A 23,229-nucleotide genomic window follows, 5' to 3' on the forward strand; every position below is an offset into this window, starting at 1 on the left:
ACATATTTTTTCATCTATTCCCCTGGTTATGATACTTAGGTCCTTATTTTCTCTTTATCAGCTCTCCTTATAATTTGACTTTGATTCCTTTTTATTGTCCTTAGCTCTACTAAAAGTATACTAAAGATCACTAATAATTTATTTTTCCTTTAAGATTTTATTTTAGAGTGAGAGCTGGGTGGGGGGTGGGGGCAGAGGGAGAGGGAGACTATTAAGCAGGCTCCTCACTGAGCATGGAGCCCAATGTGGGGCTTGATCTCACGTCCCTGAGATCATGACTTGAGTGGAAATCAAGAGTTGGAAGCTTAATCAACTGAGCCACCCAGGTGCCCTGTAAAGGTCACCAGTAATTTCTTAACCAGTAAACCTAATGCCTTTTTTGCTTGGTCCTCATATCCGTGACATATATTTAATGAAGATGAAACTGATGATTGCCACCCCCTATGTTCTTGAAAATATATTACACCATACTATTTCTCTATCTTTGGTTTTTCTCCCTCTCATATATTACCTTACCTTTACTCCCTTCAATCATGTAAGTATGGTTTAAGCCTCAGCACTTAACATTTCTCTGAGTGTACCCACTTTCTATTTCACTTTTTTTTTTTTTTTAAGATTTTTGTTTATTTGTCAGAGAGAGCGCGTGAGCACAGGCAGAGTGGCAGGCAGAGGGAGAAGCAGGCTCCCTGCTAAGCAAGGAGCCCAATGCGGGACTCGATCCCAGGACGCTAGGATCATGACCTGAGCCTAAGGCAGCTGCTTAAGCAACTGAGCCACCCAGGTGTCCCTCTATTTCACTTTCACCTCTATTTGAATAACTCCCAGATGTGTGTCTTTATTCCTGACCACATTCCCATTTTTCACTGTCTCTTTCCTAGCTGGCTAATAGACATTTCCATTTTGTGTATACATGGTATTATTAACACCCTAACATATCTAAAACTAAACTGATATTTCCCTGGTTTTTACTTTTCTTTTGGATTTTGATTAGACCATCCTTGAAGTCCACCAACCATGAAATTTTTTTTCTTTTTCCCTCCAAATTCACTCATCGAATATTACAGATTCTTTTTTTCTCTGGTTGTACTTTTTCTCTTCCAGTTTGACTTATAGAGTAGTTTATATGATTATAATCATCCCGTTATTCATTATTATGTTTATAATCATCCCATTTCCATTGCCAGGCTGTACATCACCTATAGGATAAAATATAAACTTTCAAGACCTTAATTAAGGGGTTTATATCGATTAATGTAATTCATCCTCAACCTACCTTAATCATATTCCTCTGCATTCCACTACATTGCCCTCTGGATATATCCTGTGCTTTCTTTTTAAAGATTTTATTTATTTAGAGAGATCATGTGTGCATGCGGGTAGAGGAAGAGGGAGAGAAGGGACCCTCAAGCCAACTCCCTACCGAGCACAGAGCACCATCTGGACCTTGATCCCAGAACCCTTAGATCATGATCTGAGCTGAAACCAAGAATTAGATTGCTTAACTGACTGAGCCACTCAGACACCCTGATATCCTATGCTTTCTTTTCCTTATTTTTGTTTTAGGTGACTTCCCTTTTAACACCTGGCTAATTTTTTTTTTTTTTAAGATTTTATTTATTTATTTGACAGAGAGAGAGAGAGAGAGAGATCACAAGTAGGCAGAGAAGCAGGCAGAGAGGGGGGGAAGCAGGCTCACTGCTGAACAGAGATCTCAATGTGGGGCTCCATCCCAGGACCCTGAGATCATGACCTGAGTCGAAGGCAGGGGCTTAACCCACTGAGCCACCTAGGCGCCCCAACATCTGGCTAATTCTTAACCAATCTTAAGAATTCAGCTCAAATGTCACCTTGAAGCATTACATAGCCCCTTTGGACAGAATGAGTTGCTCCCTTCCTGTGTTTCCATAGAACCTTTATACATTTATCATAGTAAATCACACTGTATTATAATTTTATAAATGCACCTATCCCATGCCTCAGAGTCTTTTGCACAAACTCGTTACCACCACCACCATGCGCATTCACCTGGAAGTTCATTGAGAACAGAAACTGTTCCCTATTCCTTTTACCCAAGAGCCTTGGAGTACATTGGAGACAGTGTTGAATCTGTGCCTTTCTTTACATCCCTTATTACATATCAGTGCTTAGAATAATCTTGCAAAAACCATTTCAGACACAGAGTATGACTGGCACCAACTATCTTTTAAAAACTTTTCCTTTAAGAATGAGAACATAAATATCTGTTGCTCAGGACAAACTGATTTGCTCACTGTCCTCTGAACACAAAATGTTCTTTTTAGCATCTTGCCTTTCAAAGTTAAACCCATTCTTGACCCACTTCAGGTGCTGCCTCATTTACAAAACTTTTCTGGACATTTTAGGCAGAAATATTTTCCCCCTCTTCTCCAGACGTATGTAGCGATCCTTTACATGCCCTACATACATACATGACTCCTAACTCCTTACATCACAAAAGTTTATAGGTTGATGAAAGATGGTAATATTTTTATGGCACAGTGGAATAGACTGGAAGGAATGTAGATCTCTGGTGAAAGCTCCTTATGACTCCTTAAAAGTACCTTAGCAAAAATGAAACAATTTCTTATACCGGTTCTAATGTTCTATGAAATAAGAAATGGAAAATTTCTTGGAATTCACTATACATATGGCAGCATGGTATAGTGAAAAAGCCAGTGTTTTGGAATTGAGGCCTAGGTTGCGTCTGTGCCTCTCTATGAGACTTTGGGCAGATTACTTAACCTTTTGGGCTTTTGTTTACTTATTTATTTAAGATGGAAATAATTATGCTTGCAGAGTTACAAAGATCAGAGACAAAGTATATATGGCATGAATATATGCTTGATTGCTTTCATTGTGGTGTATATCCCTTCAGTTTTACCCTTTGGTAATGTGTCATGATTGTGGTTATATCTTTGTGAGGAATCTAGATACTTTTTTTTTTTTTTTAAGATTTCATTTATTTATTTGACAGAGAGAGAAATCACAAGTAGGCAGAGAGGCAGGCAGAGAGAGAGAAGGAAGCAGGGACTCGATCCCAGGACCCTGAAATCATGACCTGCGTGGAAGGCAGAGGCTTAACCCACTGAGCCACCCAGGTGCCCAGAATCTAGATACTTTTAACTTCCATTCCACTTGGGTGAACAGACATATAAAGGGATTTTTAGTTTTCTTCATGGTATGTGTTCCAGAATACATGGGATGTGACACTTTTAATCCTGAGACAAAGCAAGCAGCATGCAGTTCTTTCCATTGCTAAATGGGGCCTTTTTTACATTAACCAGAGAATGGATCTCTAAAGCATGTCCTGAATTAAGGAGTGCTTGTTCTCTTTACTTAAAACAGTCCTGCAAATACATTGTTAAGGCGCTATATATAATACAACAGCAGCAATTTAGAGCTTGTTTCATTGTTCTCTCTCCTGCCTCCCAGATTGCTTCTACTCTGATGCACCCATTTTCATCAAAGTGATCTCTTAAGACAGGAGCCTATCATCTCCCCCACCTTTCTAATAATCCAAATAGACACCTGTATTTGAATCTGTAAAGATAGACTTTACTACCAGTTGTTTTATTAGATAGCCATACATATCTTACTTGGTAAATTTATGTGCTACTGAGAGATTGTTTTATTGATAATTAAAGTTTCTTCCCCTTTAAAAAACATACTTTAAGGAGCCTATCATCTCCCCCACCTTTCTAATAATCCAAATAGACACCTGTATTTGAATCTGTAAAGATAGACTTTACTGCCAGTTGTTTTATTAGATAGCCATACATATCTTACTTGGTAAATTTATGTGCTACTGAGAGACTGTTTTATTGATAATTAAAGTTTCTTCCCCTTTAAAAAACAAACTTTAAAAAAATAATCAGTGGATGACTCACAAATGAGCCCTATAAAATGAGGTTACATTTATCATCCGTCCTTTTCTAACTGGTTTATAATATCTATAAAGTATTTATGTAATAGGTTTATCTTAAAACCTGCTCCAACCATGTTGGTCTTCTTATTGTCCATGACCATATGCTCATTTCTCTCTCTAAGCTTGTTTATGCTGTTTTTCTTAATTAGAATACCCTTTTTATTCCCAGTTCAGCTTGAATTCTCATTCTTTTTTCATGAAACATCTCAGCTCTTTCATCCTGTGTTTCTTACTGTCATCATCACATTTCTGTATTACGGTGTCTGACATCTTTTCTTGGCACTTAGGGTATTCCTTGTGGCATCAGATAACAAACATACTTAGTTGATACTCAAGTTGATTTAAGAGGAGATCTTGAATAATCTTAGGTTTAAGGCAAATTATCCATGTATTCCTTAAACAATATATAAAGTTTACTGGAAAAAATTACAATTTTAAAGTCATGTAGGATAAAATCTTTTATAATGAGTGGCATGTTATATGTATAGATTTAATGATATTACCAATACCATTAAGACTATACATTTATGTTAAGGAATAAGTAATATTCTTTGGATTCATCTAGTTCTTTTTTCTTATCTTCATTTTTTTTTTAAAGATTTTATTTATTTATTTGACAGAGAGAAATCACAAGTAGATGGAGAGGCAGGCAGAGAGAGAGAGAGGGAAGCAGGCTCCCTGCTGAGCAGAGAGCCCGATGCGGGACTTGATCCCAGGACCCTGAGATCATGACCTGAGCCGAAGGCAGCGGCTTAACCCACTGAGCCACCCAGGCGCCCCTCTTATCTTCATTTTATAGTAATAGTGGTTTGTTCCTTTAACTTCTGAGCCAGTTGTGATAATTCCCAGATTTCCATTTACTTTATAAAGTAATGTGCCCCATCTTGGCAGCTGGGAAGGTATGGAAGTAAACAGTGTGTATATCAGCCAGCAGGAGGCATTTAGAGAAGCTAGTGAGGGGCACCTGGTGGCTCAGTCAGTTAAGCGTCTGCCTTTGGCTCAGGTCATGATCTTGGGGTCTTACTCACCAAGGAGTCTGCTTGTCTCTCTCCCTCTGGCCCTTCCCTCACAACACATGCTTGCTTTCTCCTCTCTCTCTCATAAATGGGTAAAACCTTAAAAAAAAGAAAAGGAAAGCTAGTAGAAAGAAAAGACTGTGGAAGAAAATGAATTGAGAGGACTTAAAGGAGTATCTTAAGCAATGGTGGTGGCCTGTTGAAAAATTTGGGGGGATGATTAGGAATCCAGGACTTTTTCAACTGAATAAAAGGGTGCCAGGCAGGATTGCTATATGTGCAAGAAAAAAAAAATTTTTTTTTAAGATTTTATTTATTTATTTGACAGAGATCACAAGTAGGCAGAGAGGCAGGCAGGGAGAGAGAGGAGGAAGCAGGCTCCCCGCTAAGCAGAGAGCCCGATGCAGGGCTCAATCCCAGGACTCTGGGATCATGACCTGAGCCAAAGGCAGAGGCTTTAACCTGCTGAGCCACCCAGGCACCCCTATATGTGCAAATTTAAGTAACAAAGTGTATCCATAAAATCTAGCTAGGCATAGATGTAAAGTTGACACCACCTTTCTCTTCTTTATCAGTGCCATTATTGCTATGTTCATTTGGTCAATTGGAGAGGTGCAGAGGGAGAGAGAGAAACTTCAGTAGGCTCCACACTCAGCACAGAATGGGATCCTCCCCAAACCCCTTCCCTCCCAGGGGCTTGCTGTCAAAACCTAGAGAACATGACCTGAGCTGAAATTAAGAGTCAGAAGCTTAACTGCTGCCAGGCAATTCTTAAGCAGTTTTATGATAACTTGTTTAATCCTTTACAGTAAGGGATCTTAACATTAAACCTTTTTTTATGCAGAGAACTCTTTTGGCAGACTGTGGGTTCCCGTGGGTTCCTGCTCAGAATGTTTTGAAAGAATGAAACAAAATACATAGTATCAGAAATGAAACCAGTTATGTTGAACTGTAGCAAATCGACATATTAAAAATCTGACGTAGTAATATGAGCTTTAACAGCTTAAAATATAAGCTCTTTTGGTTGGTCTGAGAACTAAATTTAAATTAGCAATGAGCTAAATGTTCTTTTGAGATATGCACATCTAGCTATATAGTAATATGAAAATTTCTGGTCACTGTACTAATTTGTAGTTGCTGTACTGCTAGTATTACTCTGGTTTGCTTACATTTATCATTGGAAGAAATTAAATTTTATTTAGAGGTTAGCAAAAACCATATGTAATTTCTTTCCCCATCCAAATTTGCCAAACTCTGTAAGTTTTCATGGACCCCAGATTAAGAACCCCTGTTTTATAATACAAGAGATTCTGTCATTACACCTATAGTAAGTGATGAGCAGGAATTGAACTCCAGCAGTCTGGCTCCAAAGTCCAGGTTCTTTACTCAGTTAGAACATCCTGAAATCACGTAGTCTTTCCCCCAAATTTAGCTAGCTCTTTCCGGGGGGGGGGCTGCTTAAGCATTTTACTTACTATTTAAATTAAAAACAAAATAATTTTAAAAGTTAACATTGAGTGTAAAATGGAATTTTATTTCTGTATTATGGTAAGTCGAGGAGATTTACAAAGGAAATAAGGAAAAAGGAAAGAAGGATGGCTAGAGCAGATTCTCCAACTTGAGGTATTGTAATCACTTATCAGCAGGTGGTCAAAAAATAAAATGTCAACAGTTCCTCAAAAAAATTAAAAATAGAAATACCAGATATAATCCATAGTGCCACTCTGGTTGTATATACCTCAAAGAATTGAAAGCAGTATCTCAAAGAAATGTTTGTATACCCATGTTCATAGCAGCTAAATATGGAAGCAACCCAAGTATCTGTTGACCAGTGAACAGATAAGCACAATGGAATATTATTCAGCTTTAAAAAGGAAGGATATTCTGCAGTATGCTACAACTTGGATAAACCTTGAGGACAATATGCTAAGTGAAGTAAGCCAGTCACAAGTCAAATACTGGATGATTCCATTTATATGAGGTACTTAGAATAGTCAAAACCATAAAGACACTCTAATGGTGATCGAGGGGAAGAGAGTGGGGAGTTGTTTAACAGGTACAGAGTTTCAGTTTTATAAGATGAAAAGAGCTAGAAGATGGGTGGATATGATGATTGCACAACACTGTGAATGTATTTTTTCTTAAGATTTTATTTATTTGACAGAGAAAAGGAGAGCACAAATAGGGGGAGTGACAGAGGGAGAGGGAGAAACAGACACCATATTGAGCAGGGAGCCCAATGAGGGACTTGATCCCAGGACCCTGAGATCATGACCTAAGCCGAAGGCAGGTGTTTAACCTACAGAGCCACCCAGGCACCTAAACATATCTAATACCACTAAACTATACACTTAAAAATGGTTAAGATGTAAATTTTATATGTATTTTACCATACTAAAAAAGAAAAATAATTAAGCTTTTTTGGGGGGAGAACAAAATTTTAAAATGTAATTTCAAGTCCTACTCCCAAAAGTTTCTGATTCTGTATGGTCTTCGGTAGGACCTGAGAACTTGCATTTCTAATAAGTTCTCAGATGACATTTGTGCATCACATTGAGCAGATTGGAGGATGGAAGGGGGACCGGGGATCACTTAAAGAGAAACTTAGAGTTTGGTCAGAAATTATAACCTCTGGGGTGCCTGGGTGGCTCAGTGGGTTAAAGCCTCTGCCTTTGGCTCAGGTCATGATCCCAGGGTCCTGGGATCGAGCCCCGCATCGGGCTCTCTGCTCTGCGGGGAGCCTGCTTCCTCCTCTCTCTCTGCCTGCCTCTCTGCCTACTTGTGATCTCTGTCTGTCAAATAAATAAGTAAAATCTTAAAAAAAAAAAATTATAGGGGCACCTGGGTGGCTCAGTGGGTTAAAGCCTCTGCTTTCAGCTCAGGTCATGATCTCAGAGCCCTGGGATCGAGCCCTGCATCGGGCTCTCTGCTTAGTGGGGAGCCTGCTTCCCCCTTTCTCTCTGTCTGCCTCTCTGCCTACTTGTGATCTCTGTCTGTCAAATAAAATTAAAAAAAAAAAAATTATAACCTCTTCTTGAGTATGGACTTTGAAACGTTTTTAGCTTTGTTCTTTGAAATGGGAAACATCCAGTTATTCTCACTTATTAGGATATTCAGAATACACCCCATAAATTAACTTGGGGCGCCTGGGTGGCTCAGTGGGTTAAGCCGCTGCCTTCGGCTCAGGTCATGATCTCAGGGTCCTGGGATCAAGTCCCGCATCGGGCTCTCTGCTCAGCAGGGAGCCTGCTTCCCTCTCTCTCTCTCTGCCTGCCTCTCCATCTACTTGTGATTTCTCTCTGCCAAATAAATAAATAAAATCTTTTAAAAAAAGTTATAGTAACTTGAATTAAAGTGGAATTGTTATATTGACCCTAAAATGCAAATATTATGGCATCATCAGTAAAAATCTTTAATTTCAAAATGTTGGGGTTTATCTTTGTTGTTTGTTTTTATCTAAGAAAAGCTTGAAGACTCAAAGTCCTTGCAGTGGGAATTAGGTTTATTTAAGACTTTTCTGTCCAAGTTCTAATCAATAGGAAACAAAGCTGTTGACAAAAAATACTGTGTGTACTTATAAAAGCTGTTCGGAGTTCACATCATATGATTGTTCTGGGGATGTCTCTTATATCTAATTTTTCACACTCTATCAAGATTGGGTTGTACATGGTGGGGAATGTGCCCCAAACTGACTAAACTTTAAAAAAAAAAGGATAAGAAACAGCTATAGGTTTATGTAAGTGAACAGAGCAGAAGTATATTTAGCTTTAAGCACAGCTTGATCCATGTCTCAAAACAATCAGTTTCTATCTTTCAGCTTCCTCTGGGTCCTTTAGGCTCCACATGGTGGTTCTCCTGGCAGTAATAGCCTTACACTTTCGTTTAGCTTCACACCTTTTCCTTCAAGCTCATTAGAAAAAAACAAAGTCTGTTTACCAGCTTTCCCAGCAAAAATTCCAAGATTCACTCTGGTAAAACCAGCTTTATGGGCCAAATCTTCAATCACTGTAATTTGGGGGTGGGATATGCCCTTAAAGCAATCTAAGGATTACTTTTCCTGGAGCTGGGGATGGGGGAGGACCAACTGCCTAAACCACATACAGGACTGATGTTAGAGGGAAGGGTGGTTTTCCATAAAAAGCATGGGATACTGTTTGTTCTTAGAAGGGAAGAGAAATCGTGGTGTTCATTAAACCCCAAGTTTCTTCTCTGTCCTCCATTATGAGATCTTGAGAAACTGTAAACCCATCATTTCCAGTCACCTCTTTCTCTCTAAAAGGAGGGAAGCGGGGAATTAGGGAATAAATAGCCCAAATAGATGGCACCAAGAAGGGAGTAGGGTATGGGGAAGGAAAGAAGGAAAGCATAATTATAAGGCCTTCTCAACTAATGTCCCTGGTCATTCTCTCAGAAGTTTTTAAAAAATGAGGGAAGAAAGGATTCATAAACATATATATTTTGTTCCCTCCCCTGTTTTCCAGCCCTGAAGACTAGTAACTCTGTCTTACAGGCTTTTTGCCTAAAAATATTTATTTGACTATTTTTATATACTTTAAATTAATTTGCCATGTGCTTGGCCCTTTTATCAAAGACTAACGTTCTTTACATATTAGGTAGATTAAACTCATTTATCTAGTAAGGTTGTAACCAGTTAATAGATTCTTTAAAACAACATTTTCGGGGCACCTGGGTGGCTCCGTGGGTTAAGCCACTGCCTTCGGCTCAGGTCATGATCTCAGGGTCCTGGGATCGAGTCCTGCATCGGCCTCTCTGCTCAGCAGGGGGCCTGCTTCCCTTCCCCTCTCTCTGCCTGCCTCTCTGCCTACTATGATCTCTCTCTGTCAAATAAATAAAAATAAAATCTTTAAAAAAAAAAACAACATTTTCTGTACTGACACTTCTATTTAAAAAAATATAGCAGTTATTTCTAACTTAAACACATCCAGTAAACGTCTCCTTCATACGTTTTTTATAAGATTTTTATTTATTTTATTATTTACTTTGAGAGAGAGCATGAGAGGGAAGGTCAGAGGGAGAAGCAGACTCCCCATAGATCTGGGAGCCCGATGCAGGACTCGATCCCAGGACTCTGGGACCGTGACCTGAGTCGAAGGCAGTTGTTCCCAACTGAGCCACCCAGGCGCCCTCCTTCATACATTTTGCTTTCACCAACCTCTACTTTTTTTTTCCACCTGCCATTTTTCTTTTTTTTTTTTTTTTTCTTTTAAAGAATTTATTTCATTATTAGAGAGGACCTGTGAGCCAGTGGGAGAAAGGGCAGAGGGGAAGGAGAGGGATAAGCAGAGTTGATGCTGAGCATGGAGCCCTACACAGGGCTCTATCTTACAACCCTAAGATCTCGACCTGAGCCCAAACCAGGAGTGGGACGCTTAACTGAATGAGCCACCCAGGTACCCCTCACCTGCCAGTTTTCTATACCAGCTGTTCTCAGACTTCACCTCAAGATCACCTTCACAGAAATCAAGGCACTCCTCCAGAGTTTGTGATTCACTAGCTCTGGGGTTGAATTAGAGAATTGCAGGATACCAACTGATGCTGAAGCTGCTGGTCCAGGAAACATAGTTTCAAGAATCTCCGTAATCAGGGGCGCCTGGGTGGCTCAGTGGGTTAAAGCCTCTGCTTTTGGCTCAGGACATGATCCCAGGGTCCTGGGATCGAGCCCCACATCAGCAGGGAGCCTGCTTCCTCCTCTCTCTCTGCCTGCCTCTCTGCCTACTTGTGATCTCTGTCTGTCAAATAAATAAATAAAATCTTTAAAAAAAAAAAAAAAGGCATCTCTGTAATCACCTGTCCCTGACTCTGCTCATTTCTGTCACTCCTCTCGGAAGCCTTCTCTGGTCTATCCAAATTGATCCCTCAACTTCTTAAAATGGATAGATATACCTATGGTAATTTCACTGGATCCTTAAATCTGTTATCTCCTAGATGTGGCCCTAATTAAGTTACAGGATTTTCCAAATAGATACAGTGATCCATTTATTTTATTTGTGCAACAACATGGACCCAGTGAATAGTCAGTAAATGTTGCTGGCAACATGTGTATTATTAGAAAATTCTATTACATATTTATCATATCTAACCTATAATTTTTAGATGAAGTAATTTGGTGTTGTCAGAAGTTTAGTATTTGATCTCAAATGACTGTCATCAGATTAACATGTAATGACGAATAAAGAGAAAATGGATACGGTAAATTGGTGGATTTGAGAATATTGGTATCAATAAGGTTTCTTTTAATATTTCTTCTGTAAGATAATTTCAAATAATCTGTAATGAGCGTTAGCTTCAAAACCCAAATTTGTAAACTGTATACTATTGCTGTGAATCAAACAATGAAAGCAAGGTTATTTGTATTAGCCCCCCCCTTTTTTTTTTAAGATTTTATTTATTTGACAGAAATACAGTGAGAGAGGGAACACAAGCCATGGGAGAGGGAGAAGAGGGAGAAGCAGGCTTCCTGCTTAGCAGGGAGACTGATGGGGGCCTCAATCCTAGGACCCTGGGATCATGACCTGAGCAGAAGGGAGACACTTAAGAACTGAGCCACCCAGGCGCCCTTTATTAGCACTTCTTATTGGACTTAACTCCTAGTAAGTTTCCATAAAAATCATATGGAAAATAAATAACCATTCAACTATCTTACCTGCTGTAGTTGTGAAATTAGAAGAAATACCTAAAATGCTTTAAATGTCAGTTGAGTACCTTCTAAAAAGTAAAACTATAAAAAGTGTTCAGGGGTATACTGATGTTACCTTTGAAATGCATCAAAAAAGAAAATGGATTGGGGGCGCCTGGGTGGCTCAGTGGGTTAAGCCGCTGCCTTCGGCTCAGGTCATGATCTCAGGGTCCTGGGATCGAGTCCCGCATCGGCCTCTCTGCTCAGCAGGGAGCCTGCTTCCTCCTCCCTCTCTGCCTGCCTCTCTGTCTACTTGTGATCTCTCTCTGTCAAATAAATAAATAAAATCTTTAAAAAAAAAAAAAAAGAAAATGGATTGATGAAAGAATATGTAGTAAAGTACATACAAAGCAAAATGACAAGAATTACAGAATTTTAGATATTGAGAATATGGGTAGTCACTGAACATGCTTTCAGCTTTTTTTTGAAAGTTTGAAATTTTTCATAATAAAATTTTACGAAAAATCTTAATACTGACTAGAATTTATGGGGAATATAGCTTTACAAGTATTTGCATTAGATTAAAATATGAAACTTCCATTTACATAGGTTAAAAACAGACAAATACAGGCGATTTCATTTGGTTCAACCTAGTATTAAAGTTATTCTGAGTAGATATATTTTTACAGTTAATTTTTTTCCTGATGACTAAAATTATCTTTATTCAGTTCACCTTAATACTGACTAGTAATGCTAACCTAGACGTACTTAGCTACATATGCTCATTGTTGAAGTGAAAAACTTAGAAGAACCTAGAAAGTATCTAGGTATTCTGCTTATATATTGTTACCAAAACTATATATCTCATATCCCAGAGGTATACAAATACATTTACAAAATTACCTCATTTGTGGGTCACATATATACTAAGACTTAAGTTAACTAAGTCTGTTTGCTCTCTATTTTGCCAATTCAAGTTTTGTGAATATCTTCATAGATTATTTAGTTATATACCAGTCATACCATGGATGGTGATGATGGTTGCACAACAATATGAATGCACTTCATGCTACTGAACTACTCTTAAAAATGGTAAAGTAGTAAATTTTAAGATTTAAAAGATGGAGAGGAGGAGGGGACACTTGGATAACCATAGGATAGTATGAGAGCCCAGACAGCTTGGCTGAGGTGGGTCAGAGTGCTAAAGAAACCTACCTACCTACGTACCTACCTACTGTCTTTACCTAAGTCATATGAAACCTGACTGAATTTGAAAGCTGAGTAATTCACAATTTTGGATGTTGTTACTATGAATTCAGTTAAGCTTTTTTCCCTGTTCTAATGGGAAAATCTTAGTTGGAACACACAATTAAAATTGATGTTGTTCTACAAGGACTGGAGACTTAGTATCTATAGTACCTGATTATATAGTCTTTCCCATTGAGCATAGTTAAGCTGGTTGTTCTGACAGAAGCCAGTTACTAATTAAATGAAAAATACACAGTAGGTAGCAGGCTTTAATTAGCAGTTTCCAGTTGTACAAACTTTAATAGAGGGGAGAGTGAATGGTCTCACTGAGTTAAATTGGATTTGCCCTAGTGGAGATTAGTGTCATACCTTTTGTCACTTGGGAGAAAAAAATAAAGAATTGGAACCTAATCCCACAAGAACAATTTAGACTTCATGAGGTACCTTTTTTTTTTTTTTTTCCTTTTAGTGTTTCCTGGGGTGGCTCAGGACTTGATTTCATCTTAGGTCATGATCTCAGGTTGTGGGATCAAGTCCCTTATCGGGCTCTGTGCTCCGTAGGGAGTCTGCTGGAGATTCTCTTTCTCTGGGAGGGGGAAGGAGAATGAGTGTGTGTACAGGTGGGAGGGGGGTAGAAAGAGGAAGAGGGAAAGAATCTTAAGCAAACTTCCCACTGAGCACTGAGCCAAATCAAGAGTTAGATGGTTAACCAACTGAACCATCCAGGCGTCCCTATGAAGTACTCTTAAAAGCAAAATGGGAAATGTTTTAAAATTAACCATCTCAATAGAATTTTAATATAAGCAGTTAAGATTTTTAATATAAGAGTTGAGACTTCTAGATTTCAAATATAATATAATTCCACAGAAAAGGGTAACCACTCATACCTGTAATGGAAACATTCAGGCCCAAATGTACCATATCACTATACCATATCACTATACAATAGTTGATCCTGATGTCTTCATTCCTTCCCTTTGTGCCCTTTTCAAAAACTTAATAATCCTTCTCTCTCCTCATAATTACACTTGACCAGAAAGAGAAATGTTCTTTTTTCCTCAGTTGAAAATGGAATGAGACCATAGTGAAATTATTTGTGTAATACTTGAGTTTTCCACGTTGAAGAGGTTAAGAGGTTAATGCATTGAAATGGGGAAAATTCTGAATTTCACATATTCCTGTGCTTACCACTCTTCAAAGAATGATTAGGTCTTCTAAAACAAAAGCAGCTTGAGGGTTGTCATTTTGGGCTCTGATTCATAAGAGAATGAAGAATTATTAGAAAGATGGAGGAAATTACATAAAAGCAAAATTCAGAGAACAATAGATTCTGCAGAAGAATACCAGAAAAAGCAGAAAAAGAAGAAGCTGCTCTATTGGAAATGTATTGATCGTTTTGCCTCCTTGGTATTTAAATGTAAAGTAGAGTTTCTATAATATAAAATAGTAGGCTCATCCCATTAAGTTAGAGCTACAGTGGAAAGAAGACTGGGGTCTTTAAAGTCACATCATTATTTCTCTTTTAATTTACAGAAGTTGCTGGGTGTGTTTTGCCACTGATGAAGACGATAGAACAGCTGAATGGGTGAGACCATGCAGGTGCAGAGGATCTACAAAATGGGTTCACCAGGCTTGTCTGCAGCGCTGGGTAGATGAAAAACAAAGAGGAAACAGTACAGCCAGAGTGGCATGTCCTCAGTGCAATGCTGAATACTTAATAGTTTTTCCAAAGTTGGGTAAGCACCTTAAAATCAACAGATATATGTGATGTTATTTTACATAATTATGATCTCAGATTTATTTTAAAGTGACCCATCTGTTTGATTCTTTGTAAATTTCTCTTTTTCTGTTTTCTCTCTAATTGTTATTTTTTTAACAGTTTACATTATCTTTAATGTATCCTCAAATCCACCCATTTGTGTGTTAAATGTTTTTATTTTGGTTGAGTGGCTAAGAAACTTGGACATCTGATTCAATGGATAAAATCAAAAAACAAAGCTATAATTAAAAAGCTGACTAAAAGAGCCTTATTCTGTGGCAACCATTGATGTAGGAGAAAGAAAACAACAATGTGTTCTTCTGATATTTATCCTTAATTCTTCTATTAAGGAATAAAAGTAGGAAAGTTAAAGACTTAATAGTGTTAATCTTATCTTTGGAATCCAATTGATATGGTTGTCCTTCATGAAAACTGCTTTCTTCTTTCAGCAACTTGGCACGCAAGGAATAACCAAAGATCTTTTAGAATGGAGCTAGCATTAAAAAAAAGTAGAGCACACTGTTTAAAGGAAGCTGTAACTAAGAATGATACTTAGTTACCATGTTCTATTATAGCCATGTGATTATGAACTGGTGTCTGTTTGGTGTTTATGCCATACCAGTTGTTAAGCATTTTTAATGCCACCCTTGACTATAATCAAGAGCTCTTTGAAGGCACTTTGGTTTCTGGGAAGGTCAAAGAATGACTTTCATGGGGAAGAGAGTTCAAGGAGAAATTTGAAATAATTATTAGATGTGTGTTTTCTAGGTGCTATACTGAAATGAGCCCTCTTTTTAAAAAAAAAAAAGCTACATAGATGCAGATAATGAAGTGCTTTTCTAATGTGAGACAGTTAATAATAAGGGCAAACAAAATTTCCTTTGTTATCCGTATTTCTCTAGCATAATTCATAAGCAATATGAAGGAAGAAATAATAGCTTCTTAGGAAAGTAGAGAAAGTACTATTTCTCAAATATTTAGAATTTGTGGACCACATGATGGGTCTTCATGTACACCACGGATTTTAGATAAAGACAAAGTAATCCAAAAGTTGACCCTTGAACAACATAGTGGTTAGGGACACTGATGACCCCCCCGACCCACCCACACAGTTAAAATTTCACCTACAGCGGGATGCCTGGATGGCTCAGTTAAGCATCTGACTCTTGATTTCCACTCAAGTCATCCTCTCAGGGTTGTGAAATTGAGCCCTTTGTCTGCTCCATGCTGAGCAGGGAGCCTTTTTGAGATTCTCTCCACCCTCTGCCCCTCCCCACTTGTGTGGGCTCACTGTCTCTTAAAAAATAAAAATATTAAAAATTCACTTATAGTTTTTGACCCCCCCCAAAACTTATCTACTAATAGCCTTACCACTAATACAAATGTTGATTCACACATAGTTTTTATATTATATTATGATATATTGTATTCTTACAATAAGGTAAGCTAGAAAAATGAAAATGTTAAAATCATAAGAGAGGGGCCCCTGGGTGGCTCAGTCAGTTAAGTGTCTGCCTTTGGCTCAAGTCATGATCTCAGGGTCCTGGGATTGAGCCCCACATCAGGCTCCCTATTCGGCAGGGATTCTGCTTCTTCCTCTCCCTCTCTCCCCTGCTCCTGCTCTTGCTCATGCTCTCTCTCCCTCTCAAGTATAATAAAATATTTTTTAAAAATCATAAGAGAAAATACATTTATAGCTCTGTACTGATTTTTTTAAAAATATTTTATTTATTCATTTATTTGTCAGAGAGAGAGCAAGCGAGCGCACCAGCAGGCAGAGTGGCAGGCAGAGGCTGAGAGAGAAGCAGGCTCCCTGCCAAGCAAGGAGCCTGATGCGGGACTCGATGCCAGGACCCTGGGATCATGACCTGAGCCAAAGGCAGTGGCTTAACCGACTGAGCCACCCAGGCATCCCAATAGTACGATACTGATTTTATTTTTCAAAAAATCCACATATAAGTAGAGCCACACAGATCAAACCATGTTGTTGAAGAGTCAACTATAATATTAAAGCAGTATTCTAAAATAATTTAAACATGAGAAAAAGCAATTTCTGCTGCATTCTTTCACCACACTGATACCTAGCTCATGAAAGTCAAAGGTTTCCTATTTAACTGCTTCTTTTCCTACCCTTTAATTCTACTGATAATTCAACTTTTCAGCTGTAGGTTTTTCAGAATAGCAGCAAGTACAATATGATTAGACGTTTTATATGTTTAAATGGATGCATACAGAAATTACTGCAAGAATTCTCACTGAAAATTACATACATTGTTAGATGAGGCACTGAGTTGACAAATGAATTGCACAGAACAGTGAGGCTGAATATTTCATTTTGGAAGATGGCAGTGGGTAAATCTGTCCTTTTGGTTTTCAGTTCTAGGAAATAAATTTTTAGGTTTAGTGTGGTATTACCATTTTTAGATATACCTAATACAAAGACATTGGGGTTTTTGTTTTTGTTTTTAGCAAGGGAAGAAAATGGGTTGGTGTTGAAAAGGTCAGACTATTTGGTTAAGCCATTTATATCATGATTTGGTCTTTATATTTTATCTTTTTTTTTTTAAGATTTTATTCATTTTAGAGAATGTGCTTGTGAGCAGGGAGGAGGGACAGAGGGAGGAGGGAGAAAATCTTAGGCAGACTTCACACCCATCATGGAGCCCGACACAGGGCTCTATCTTACAAACCTGAGATCATGACCTGAGCCAAAATGAAGATTCAGATGCTTAACCAACTGAGCCTCATAGGCTTCCCTTCCAGGCAGTTTTTAACACTGACTCAAGAACACAAAACTTATTGTCAAATGCCAGCTGTTGTCTGTAGATGAAACCATGTGTGAGTTAGCTTACACATGTTGTGTTTCTTACAACACAAATGGCTAGTGCTCTTGGCCCTGATCCCAGTACACTTTTTCAAATCAAGTTCAAAAATAATTGTTGGTTAAAAGGAAATCCCTTCTCTATAGCATGTTTTCACTGATGATCAGTTAAAAGTTGCATGTATTTCTTGATTTACATACTATGTAAATGCCAAGAGTTGATTCATACTCTGAACACTAGTGGTTTCTTTCAGCCATAAAACAAAATATTTAAGTACATCTGTGATAGTAATTGTTCTTCCTTGCTGTGTACTAGACATATGATGTACTGCGATGTCATTTGATGATAGACTTTTGCCAGCAGATTGTTCTTTTTTAGCATATTCATGATTAATTTTGCACTGGCCATTTATACCTGTTTTTTTAAAAATAAGTTGAAGCTCCTTTGACTCAGTTTTTAATCTTTGTTTTCAGACAAAATTCATAATTCAGGCTTTGATTGCAGGCTGGAGTGGTTGAAAATTATGTGAATGCTTCAGTGGCTTCTTGTCCCTGTTTTATAAAATTTCAGTCCCTGTTTAATAATGTGTTACAGTACAGTAGGAACAAGGAGGTGCAAACTAATCCTAATTCACTGGTCACAGCCCATTTCTAGATCACACTATTTTCACTCTGATACACCATTTATCATTTAATGACATTCTGAATTAAAAGTGTTCCTAGAACTTTCAGTCTTCAGTGAACATTTGAGGCATTGATTATCTTTCTTAAGTTTAGGATTTAACACGTGATAGTATTAACAAAATATGTGTTTAACCAATGTAAACAACTCACATGATGTGAAGGTTTATTGGCTGAAACAGAGTCCCCTGTTAACTATTCTTGTAGAGTTATGTGTGACCCTGGAAACATAACAATTAACTTAAAAGGATTTTCTGGAAATTCATTATTTTACTTTTCAAATTTGGGAAATGTTTGTGATAAAAATTTTTATTATGTTTTCATCAAATTGTTTGTAGAGCAGTTACTAGATTGCCAGGGACTACCTTTGGTCTCCAGACAACACATGAGAGACACTGGCTAAACAAAGGAATACAAGATAAGAGCATCTCCAGAGAGGAAGAGGTGATGGTTAACATTCAGTAGGATGATCTCTGTGTAGCAAGTATTTTAAGTTTTACATGGATTTAAACTCAGTCTGGTTTAGTAGCTGCCAAATCTGCGTCTTTTCTAGTACTTAATAGGGTCAGAACGGAGGAACGGAGGAGTGGTGTGTGTTAATTATTGATAGGAAATATATTGTGCTCAGTTAGGAAAAACTTAGTGGACTCTTCAGATTTTCATTCTTTTCACTTCGTCACCCATTTTAGGGTTTGTTTTCTTCTTTCTGCTAGTGAGTTAGGCCAGTTGCATGTATGCAACTAATTAAAAAACTCAGTGTCCTCTAAGGACCAGCAGCATTTGAATCATCTGAGAACTGTTAGGAATGAAAAACTTTAACCCCTCCTCCCATCCCCTGTTTAAATCAAAATCTGTATTTTTGTGAGATCATCAGATAAGTTATATACATGTTAAATTTAAGAAGCATTGCTTTAAAACATGAAGAGAATACCATCTGGAAAACATTTGTCTTTTATTAAAAATAAAGCATTTTCATGAAGTTTAAGATCAGGTAGTAGTAGCCTTGGTTAACCAAACGGAATAATTCAAAGGAGAAAGTCTCAAGGACAGAGTTCTTGATTCCCAAGAGTAGCAGGGACTGATTCCCATTAGCTTTTTTTTCTTTAATTTCTTTCAGCCATATTTTGTAGTTTTCAATGTGTAGGTCTTTTGCTTTGTTAAATTTATTCCTAAGTATTTCACTTTTTTCCTACTTTTTATAAATGGATTTTTTTCATAATTTTATTTTTAGATTGCTTTATTGTGAGTATATAGTACACAATTGATTTTTGAATTATAATCTCATGTCCTGAAACTATGCTGAACTCTTTTAATGGTTCTGATAGTTTTTAAGGATTTTCTATATACAGGATCATGTTATCTGTCAATGTAGTTTTACTTCCTCTTTCCTGGTCTTGATGCTTTTATGTCATTCTCTTGCCTAATTGCTCTGGCTGTAACCACCAGTACATCAATGGAAGTGGTTAGGACAGACATCCTTGTCTTATTTTTAATCTTAGGAGAAAAACTGTCATTTGCTATTATGTTATCTCTGAGTTTTTTATATGGCTTTTATCAGGTTGAGAATGTTTCCTTTGTTACTCTTTTGTTGAGTGTTTTTACATACAAGAGTAAATACTTTTTCTCAATCTATTGAGATGGTCATGTGGTTTTTGTTCTTCATTATTATGGTGTGTTACACTGATTTTCATATGTTAAACCAACTTTACATTCATGGGACACATTCCATTTAATCATGGTATTTAATACATTTTAGATGTTGCTGGATTTGGTTTGGCTAGTACTTTGTTGAGGATTTTTCTGTCGGTAGTCATAATGGATATTGGCCAATGGTTTTCTTGTGATTTCTTTCACTGGTTTTGGTATTGGGGTAATAACTGGCCTCATAGATTGAGTTGGGAAGTGATCTGTCTTCTTTTTTTGGAAAGAGTTTGTAAATGATTGGTTGTTAATTCTTTAAATGTTTGGTGCATTGAAGCTGTATGGTCCTGGTATTATAGGAAATTTTTGGAGTAATTGTTCAGTCTTTTTACTTGTTATAAAGGTCTGTTCAGATTTTCTGTTACTTCTTGAGTCAGTTTCAGTAGTTTGTGTCTTTTCACAAATTTGCTGATTTCATCTAGATTATCTAATTTGCTGGCCTGTGGTTGTAGTATTCCCTTATAATCCTTTTTATTCTTATATGGTTAGTATTAATTTGCCCACTTTCATTCATAATTTTAATAATTTGAATCTTTTTCTTTTTTCTTGGTCAGTCTAGCTAAAGGTTTGTCAGTTTTGATCTTTTTAAAGACCCAAATTTTGGCTTTATTGATTTTTTTTTTTTTAAGATTTTATTTATTTATTTGACAGAGAGAAATCACAAGTAGGCAGAGAGGCAGGCAGAGAGAGAGAGAGGGAAGCAGGCTCCCTGCTGAGCAGAGAGCCCGATGCGGGACTCGATCCCAGGACCCTGAGATCATGACCTGAGCCGAAGGCAGCGGCTTAACCCACTGAGCCACCCAGGCGCCCTTGATGTTTTTTCTTCATTTTTCCATTTTATATTTCATTTATTTCCACACTAGTCTTTATTATTTCCTTCTTTCTGCTTGGTTTGGATTTAGTTTGCTTTTCTTTTCTAGTTTCCTAAGGTAGAAGGTTAGGTTATTGGTTTGAGTTTCTGTTTTTTTTAGTAGACTTTTAAAAAATATATTTTATTTATGACAGAAAGAGATAGCAAGAAAGGGAACACAGCATGGGAGAGCTGAAGACAGAGAAGCAGGCTCAGGGAGCCTGATATGGGGCTCAATCCCAGGTCACTGGGATCATGACCTGAGCTGAAGGCAGACGCTTAACAACTGAGCCACCCAGGTGCCCAACTTTTAGTTTTTAGAGCAGTTTTAGGTTCACAGCAAAATTGAGAGGAAGGTACAGAAATAGCCTGTATAGTCCCTGCTTAATCATATGCATAGCCTTCTCCATTATCAACATCCTTCACTAAAGTGATAGATTTGTCATAATTGATGAACTTATGTTGACACGTCATTATCATCCAAAGCCCGTAGTTTACATTAGGATTCAGTCATTGGTTGTATATTCTGTGGATATAGACAAATGTATAATGATATAATCCACCATTATAGTATAACACATAGTATTTTTATGCCACTGAAAATCCTCTGCGCTCCACATATTCATCCCTATGAATGACCTGTCATCCTAACCCTTCCTAACACCTGTCAACCACTGATCTTTGTACTACCTAACCCCTGTCAACCACTTTGTACTATCTTTGTACTATTTCCATATTTTTGCCTTTTTCAGAATGCCATATAATTGTAATTATACAAAATGCAGTGTTTTCAGATTGGGGCTTTTTTCACTTAGTAATATATGTATGTATATAAAATATTTATAGAATTTCTCCATGTCTTTCATATGCCTTGAAAGTTCATTTCATTTTAACACTGGGTAATCTTCCACTGTCTGGATATACACAGTTTATTTATCCATTCACCTTCTAAAGGACATCTTGTTTCCAAGTTTTTGTGTAGACATGGATTTTCATATTTTTTTTTTAGGTAAATACCAAGGAGCATAATTGCTAGATCATGTGGTAAGAGTATGTTTAGTTTTATAAGGAACTGCCAAGCTGTCTTTCAAAGTGGCTGAAATTTTGCCTTCCCACAGCAATGTATTCCTCTTCTGCATCCTTGTCAGCATTTGGTGTTGTCAGTGTTTTGGATTTTAGCTATTCTAATAGAGGTTTCATAATATTTCATTGTTTCAATTGACAGTTCCCTAATGGCAAATGTAGAGCATCTTTTCATGTGTTTATTTGTAATTTGATGTCTTTGGTGAAGTGTCTGTTAGATCTTTTGATAATTTAAAAATCAGATTGTTTTCTTACTATTGAGTTTTAAGTGTTCTGTATATTGTGGATGAAATTCCTTTAACAGATTGTCTTTTGCAAATGTTTGTTCTCAGTCTGTAAGTTATCTTTTCATTTTCTTGCTCATCTTTTTTAATGAAGTCACTTACTTCAATCTTCTAAACGCTGCTGAGATTTCTTCTTTGACCTGTTAATTTAGAAGTGTGTTGTTTAATTTTCACATACTTATAGATTTGCCAGATGTCCTTCTGTTACTGATTTCTAATTTTATTCCATTGTGATCCAAGACCATACTTTGATTTCTATCTTTTTAAATGTATTAAGCCTTGTTTTGTGGCCTAACATGGTTTAGTCTGACAAATGTTCTATATACACTCGAGAAAAATGAGTATTCTGTAAATATCTAGTTAGTTTATAGTATTTTCAAACCTTCTCTATTTCCTTGTTGATCTTTTACCTATCCTTCATTGAAAGTACAATATTGAAGTCTCCAAATACTGTTGAATTGTCTGTTTCTCCAGTTCTGTCCATTTTTGCTTCATTTATGGGCTTTATTGTTAGCTGCATATGTGTTCTTAATTGCTAATTAAGCAGTTCTTAATTGTTCTTAATTGCTCATGGGTCATCCTTTTTGCCATTATAAAATGCCTTTTTTTTTAAAAAAAAAAAAACGATTTTATTTATTTATTTGAGAGAGAGAGAGCATGAGTGGGGAGCAGAGAGAGAGGGAGAAGCAGACTCTCTGCTGAGGCAGGGAGCCTGACGTGGGGCTCAATCCCAGCACTCCCAAGATGTGACCTGAGCCGAAGACAGTTAACTGACCCAGGTGCTCCGAACTGTCCTTTATTTCTAAGAATTTTTGTCTTAAAGTTGATTTTAACTGATATTAATGTAGCCACTTGTGCTCTTTTATGTCTTCATAGACTATTGGTGTATTCTTAGATTACTTTTTCTTTTTTTTTTTTGGAAGTAGGCTCAAACTCAACAGCCCTGAGATTAAAAGTCACATGTTCTACCAGCTGAGCTAGTCAGGTACCCCCTTAGATTACTTTCAAGTTAAATTTTTTTATTACAATTTTGATTTTATTTCTTGTTATTCTCAACTAAACATTAATTCAAACTTCTGTGTAAAGTTGAAGATAACCATCACCCTCAAAAACTGGTTATCAGGGGTGCCTAGCTGGCTTAGTCAGTAGAACATGTGACTCTTGATCTTGGGGTGGTAAGTTAGAGCCCCACCCTGGGTATAGAGG

General features: G+C 37.3%; 1 protein-coding gene across 1 annotated transcript in view; it reads left to right on the forward strand.

Moving 5' to 3' along the window:
• Nucleotides 1-23,229, forward strand: part of MARCHF5 (membrane associated ring-CH-type finger 5) — a 50,423-nt gene that overhangs the window by 5,400 nt on the left and 21,794 nt on the right. Inside the window, exon 2 of the mRNA XM_044240107.1 lies at nucleotides 14,378-14,580. Within this exon, the coding sequence (XP_044096042.1) occupies nucleotides 14,378-14,580 (203 nt within the window). The remainder of the gene's footprint in view (nucleotides 1-14,377; nucleotides 14,581-23,229) is intronic.

This window comes from Neovison vison, chromosome 2, assembly GCF_020171115.1.
Source record: "Neovison vison isolate M4711 chromosome 2, ASM_NN_V1, whole genome shotgun sequence".
In the NCBI taxonomy this organism is placed as follows: Eukaryota; Metazoa; Chordata; class Mammalia; order Carnivora; family Mustelidae; genus Neogale; species Neogale vison.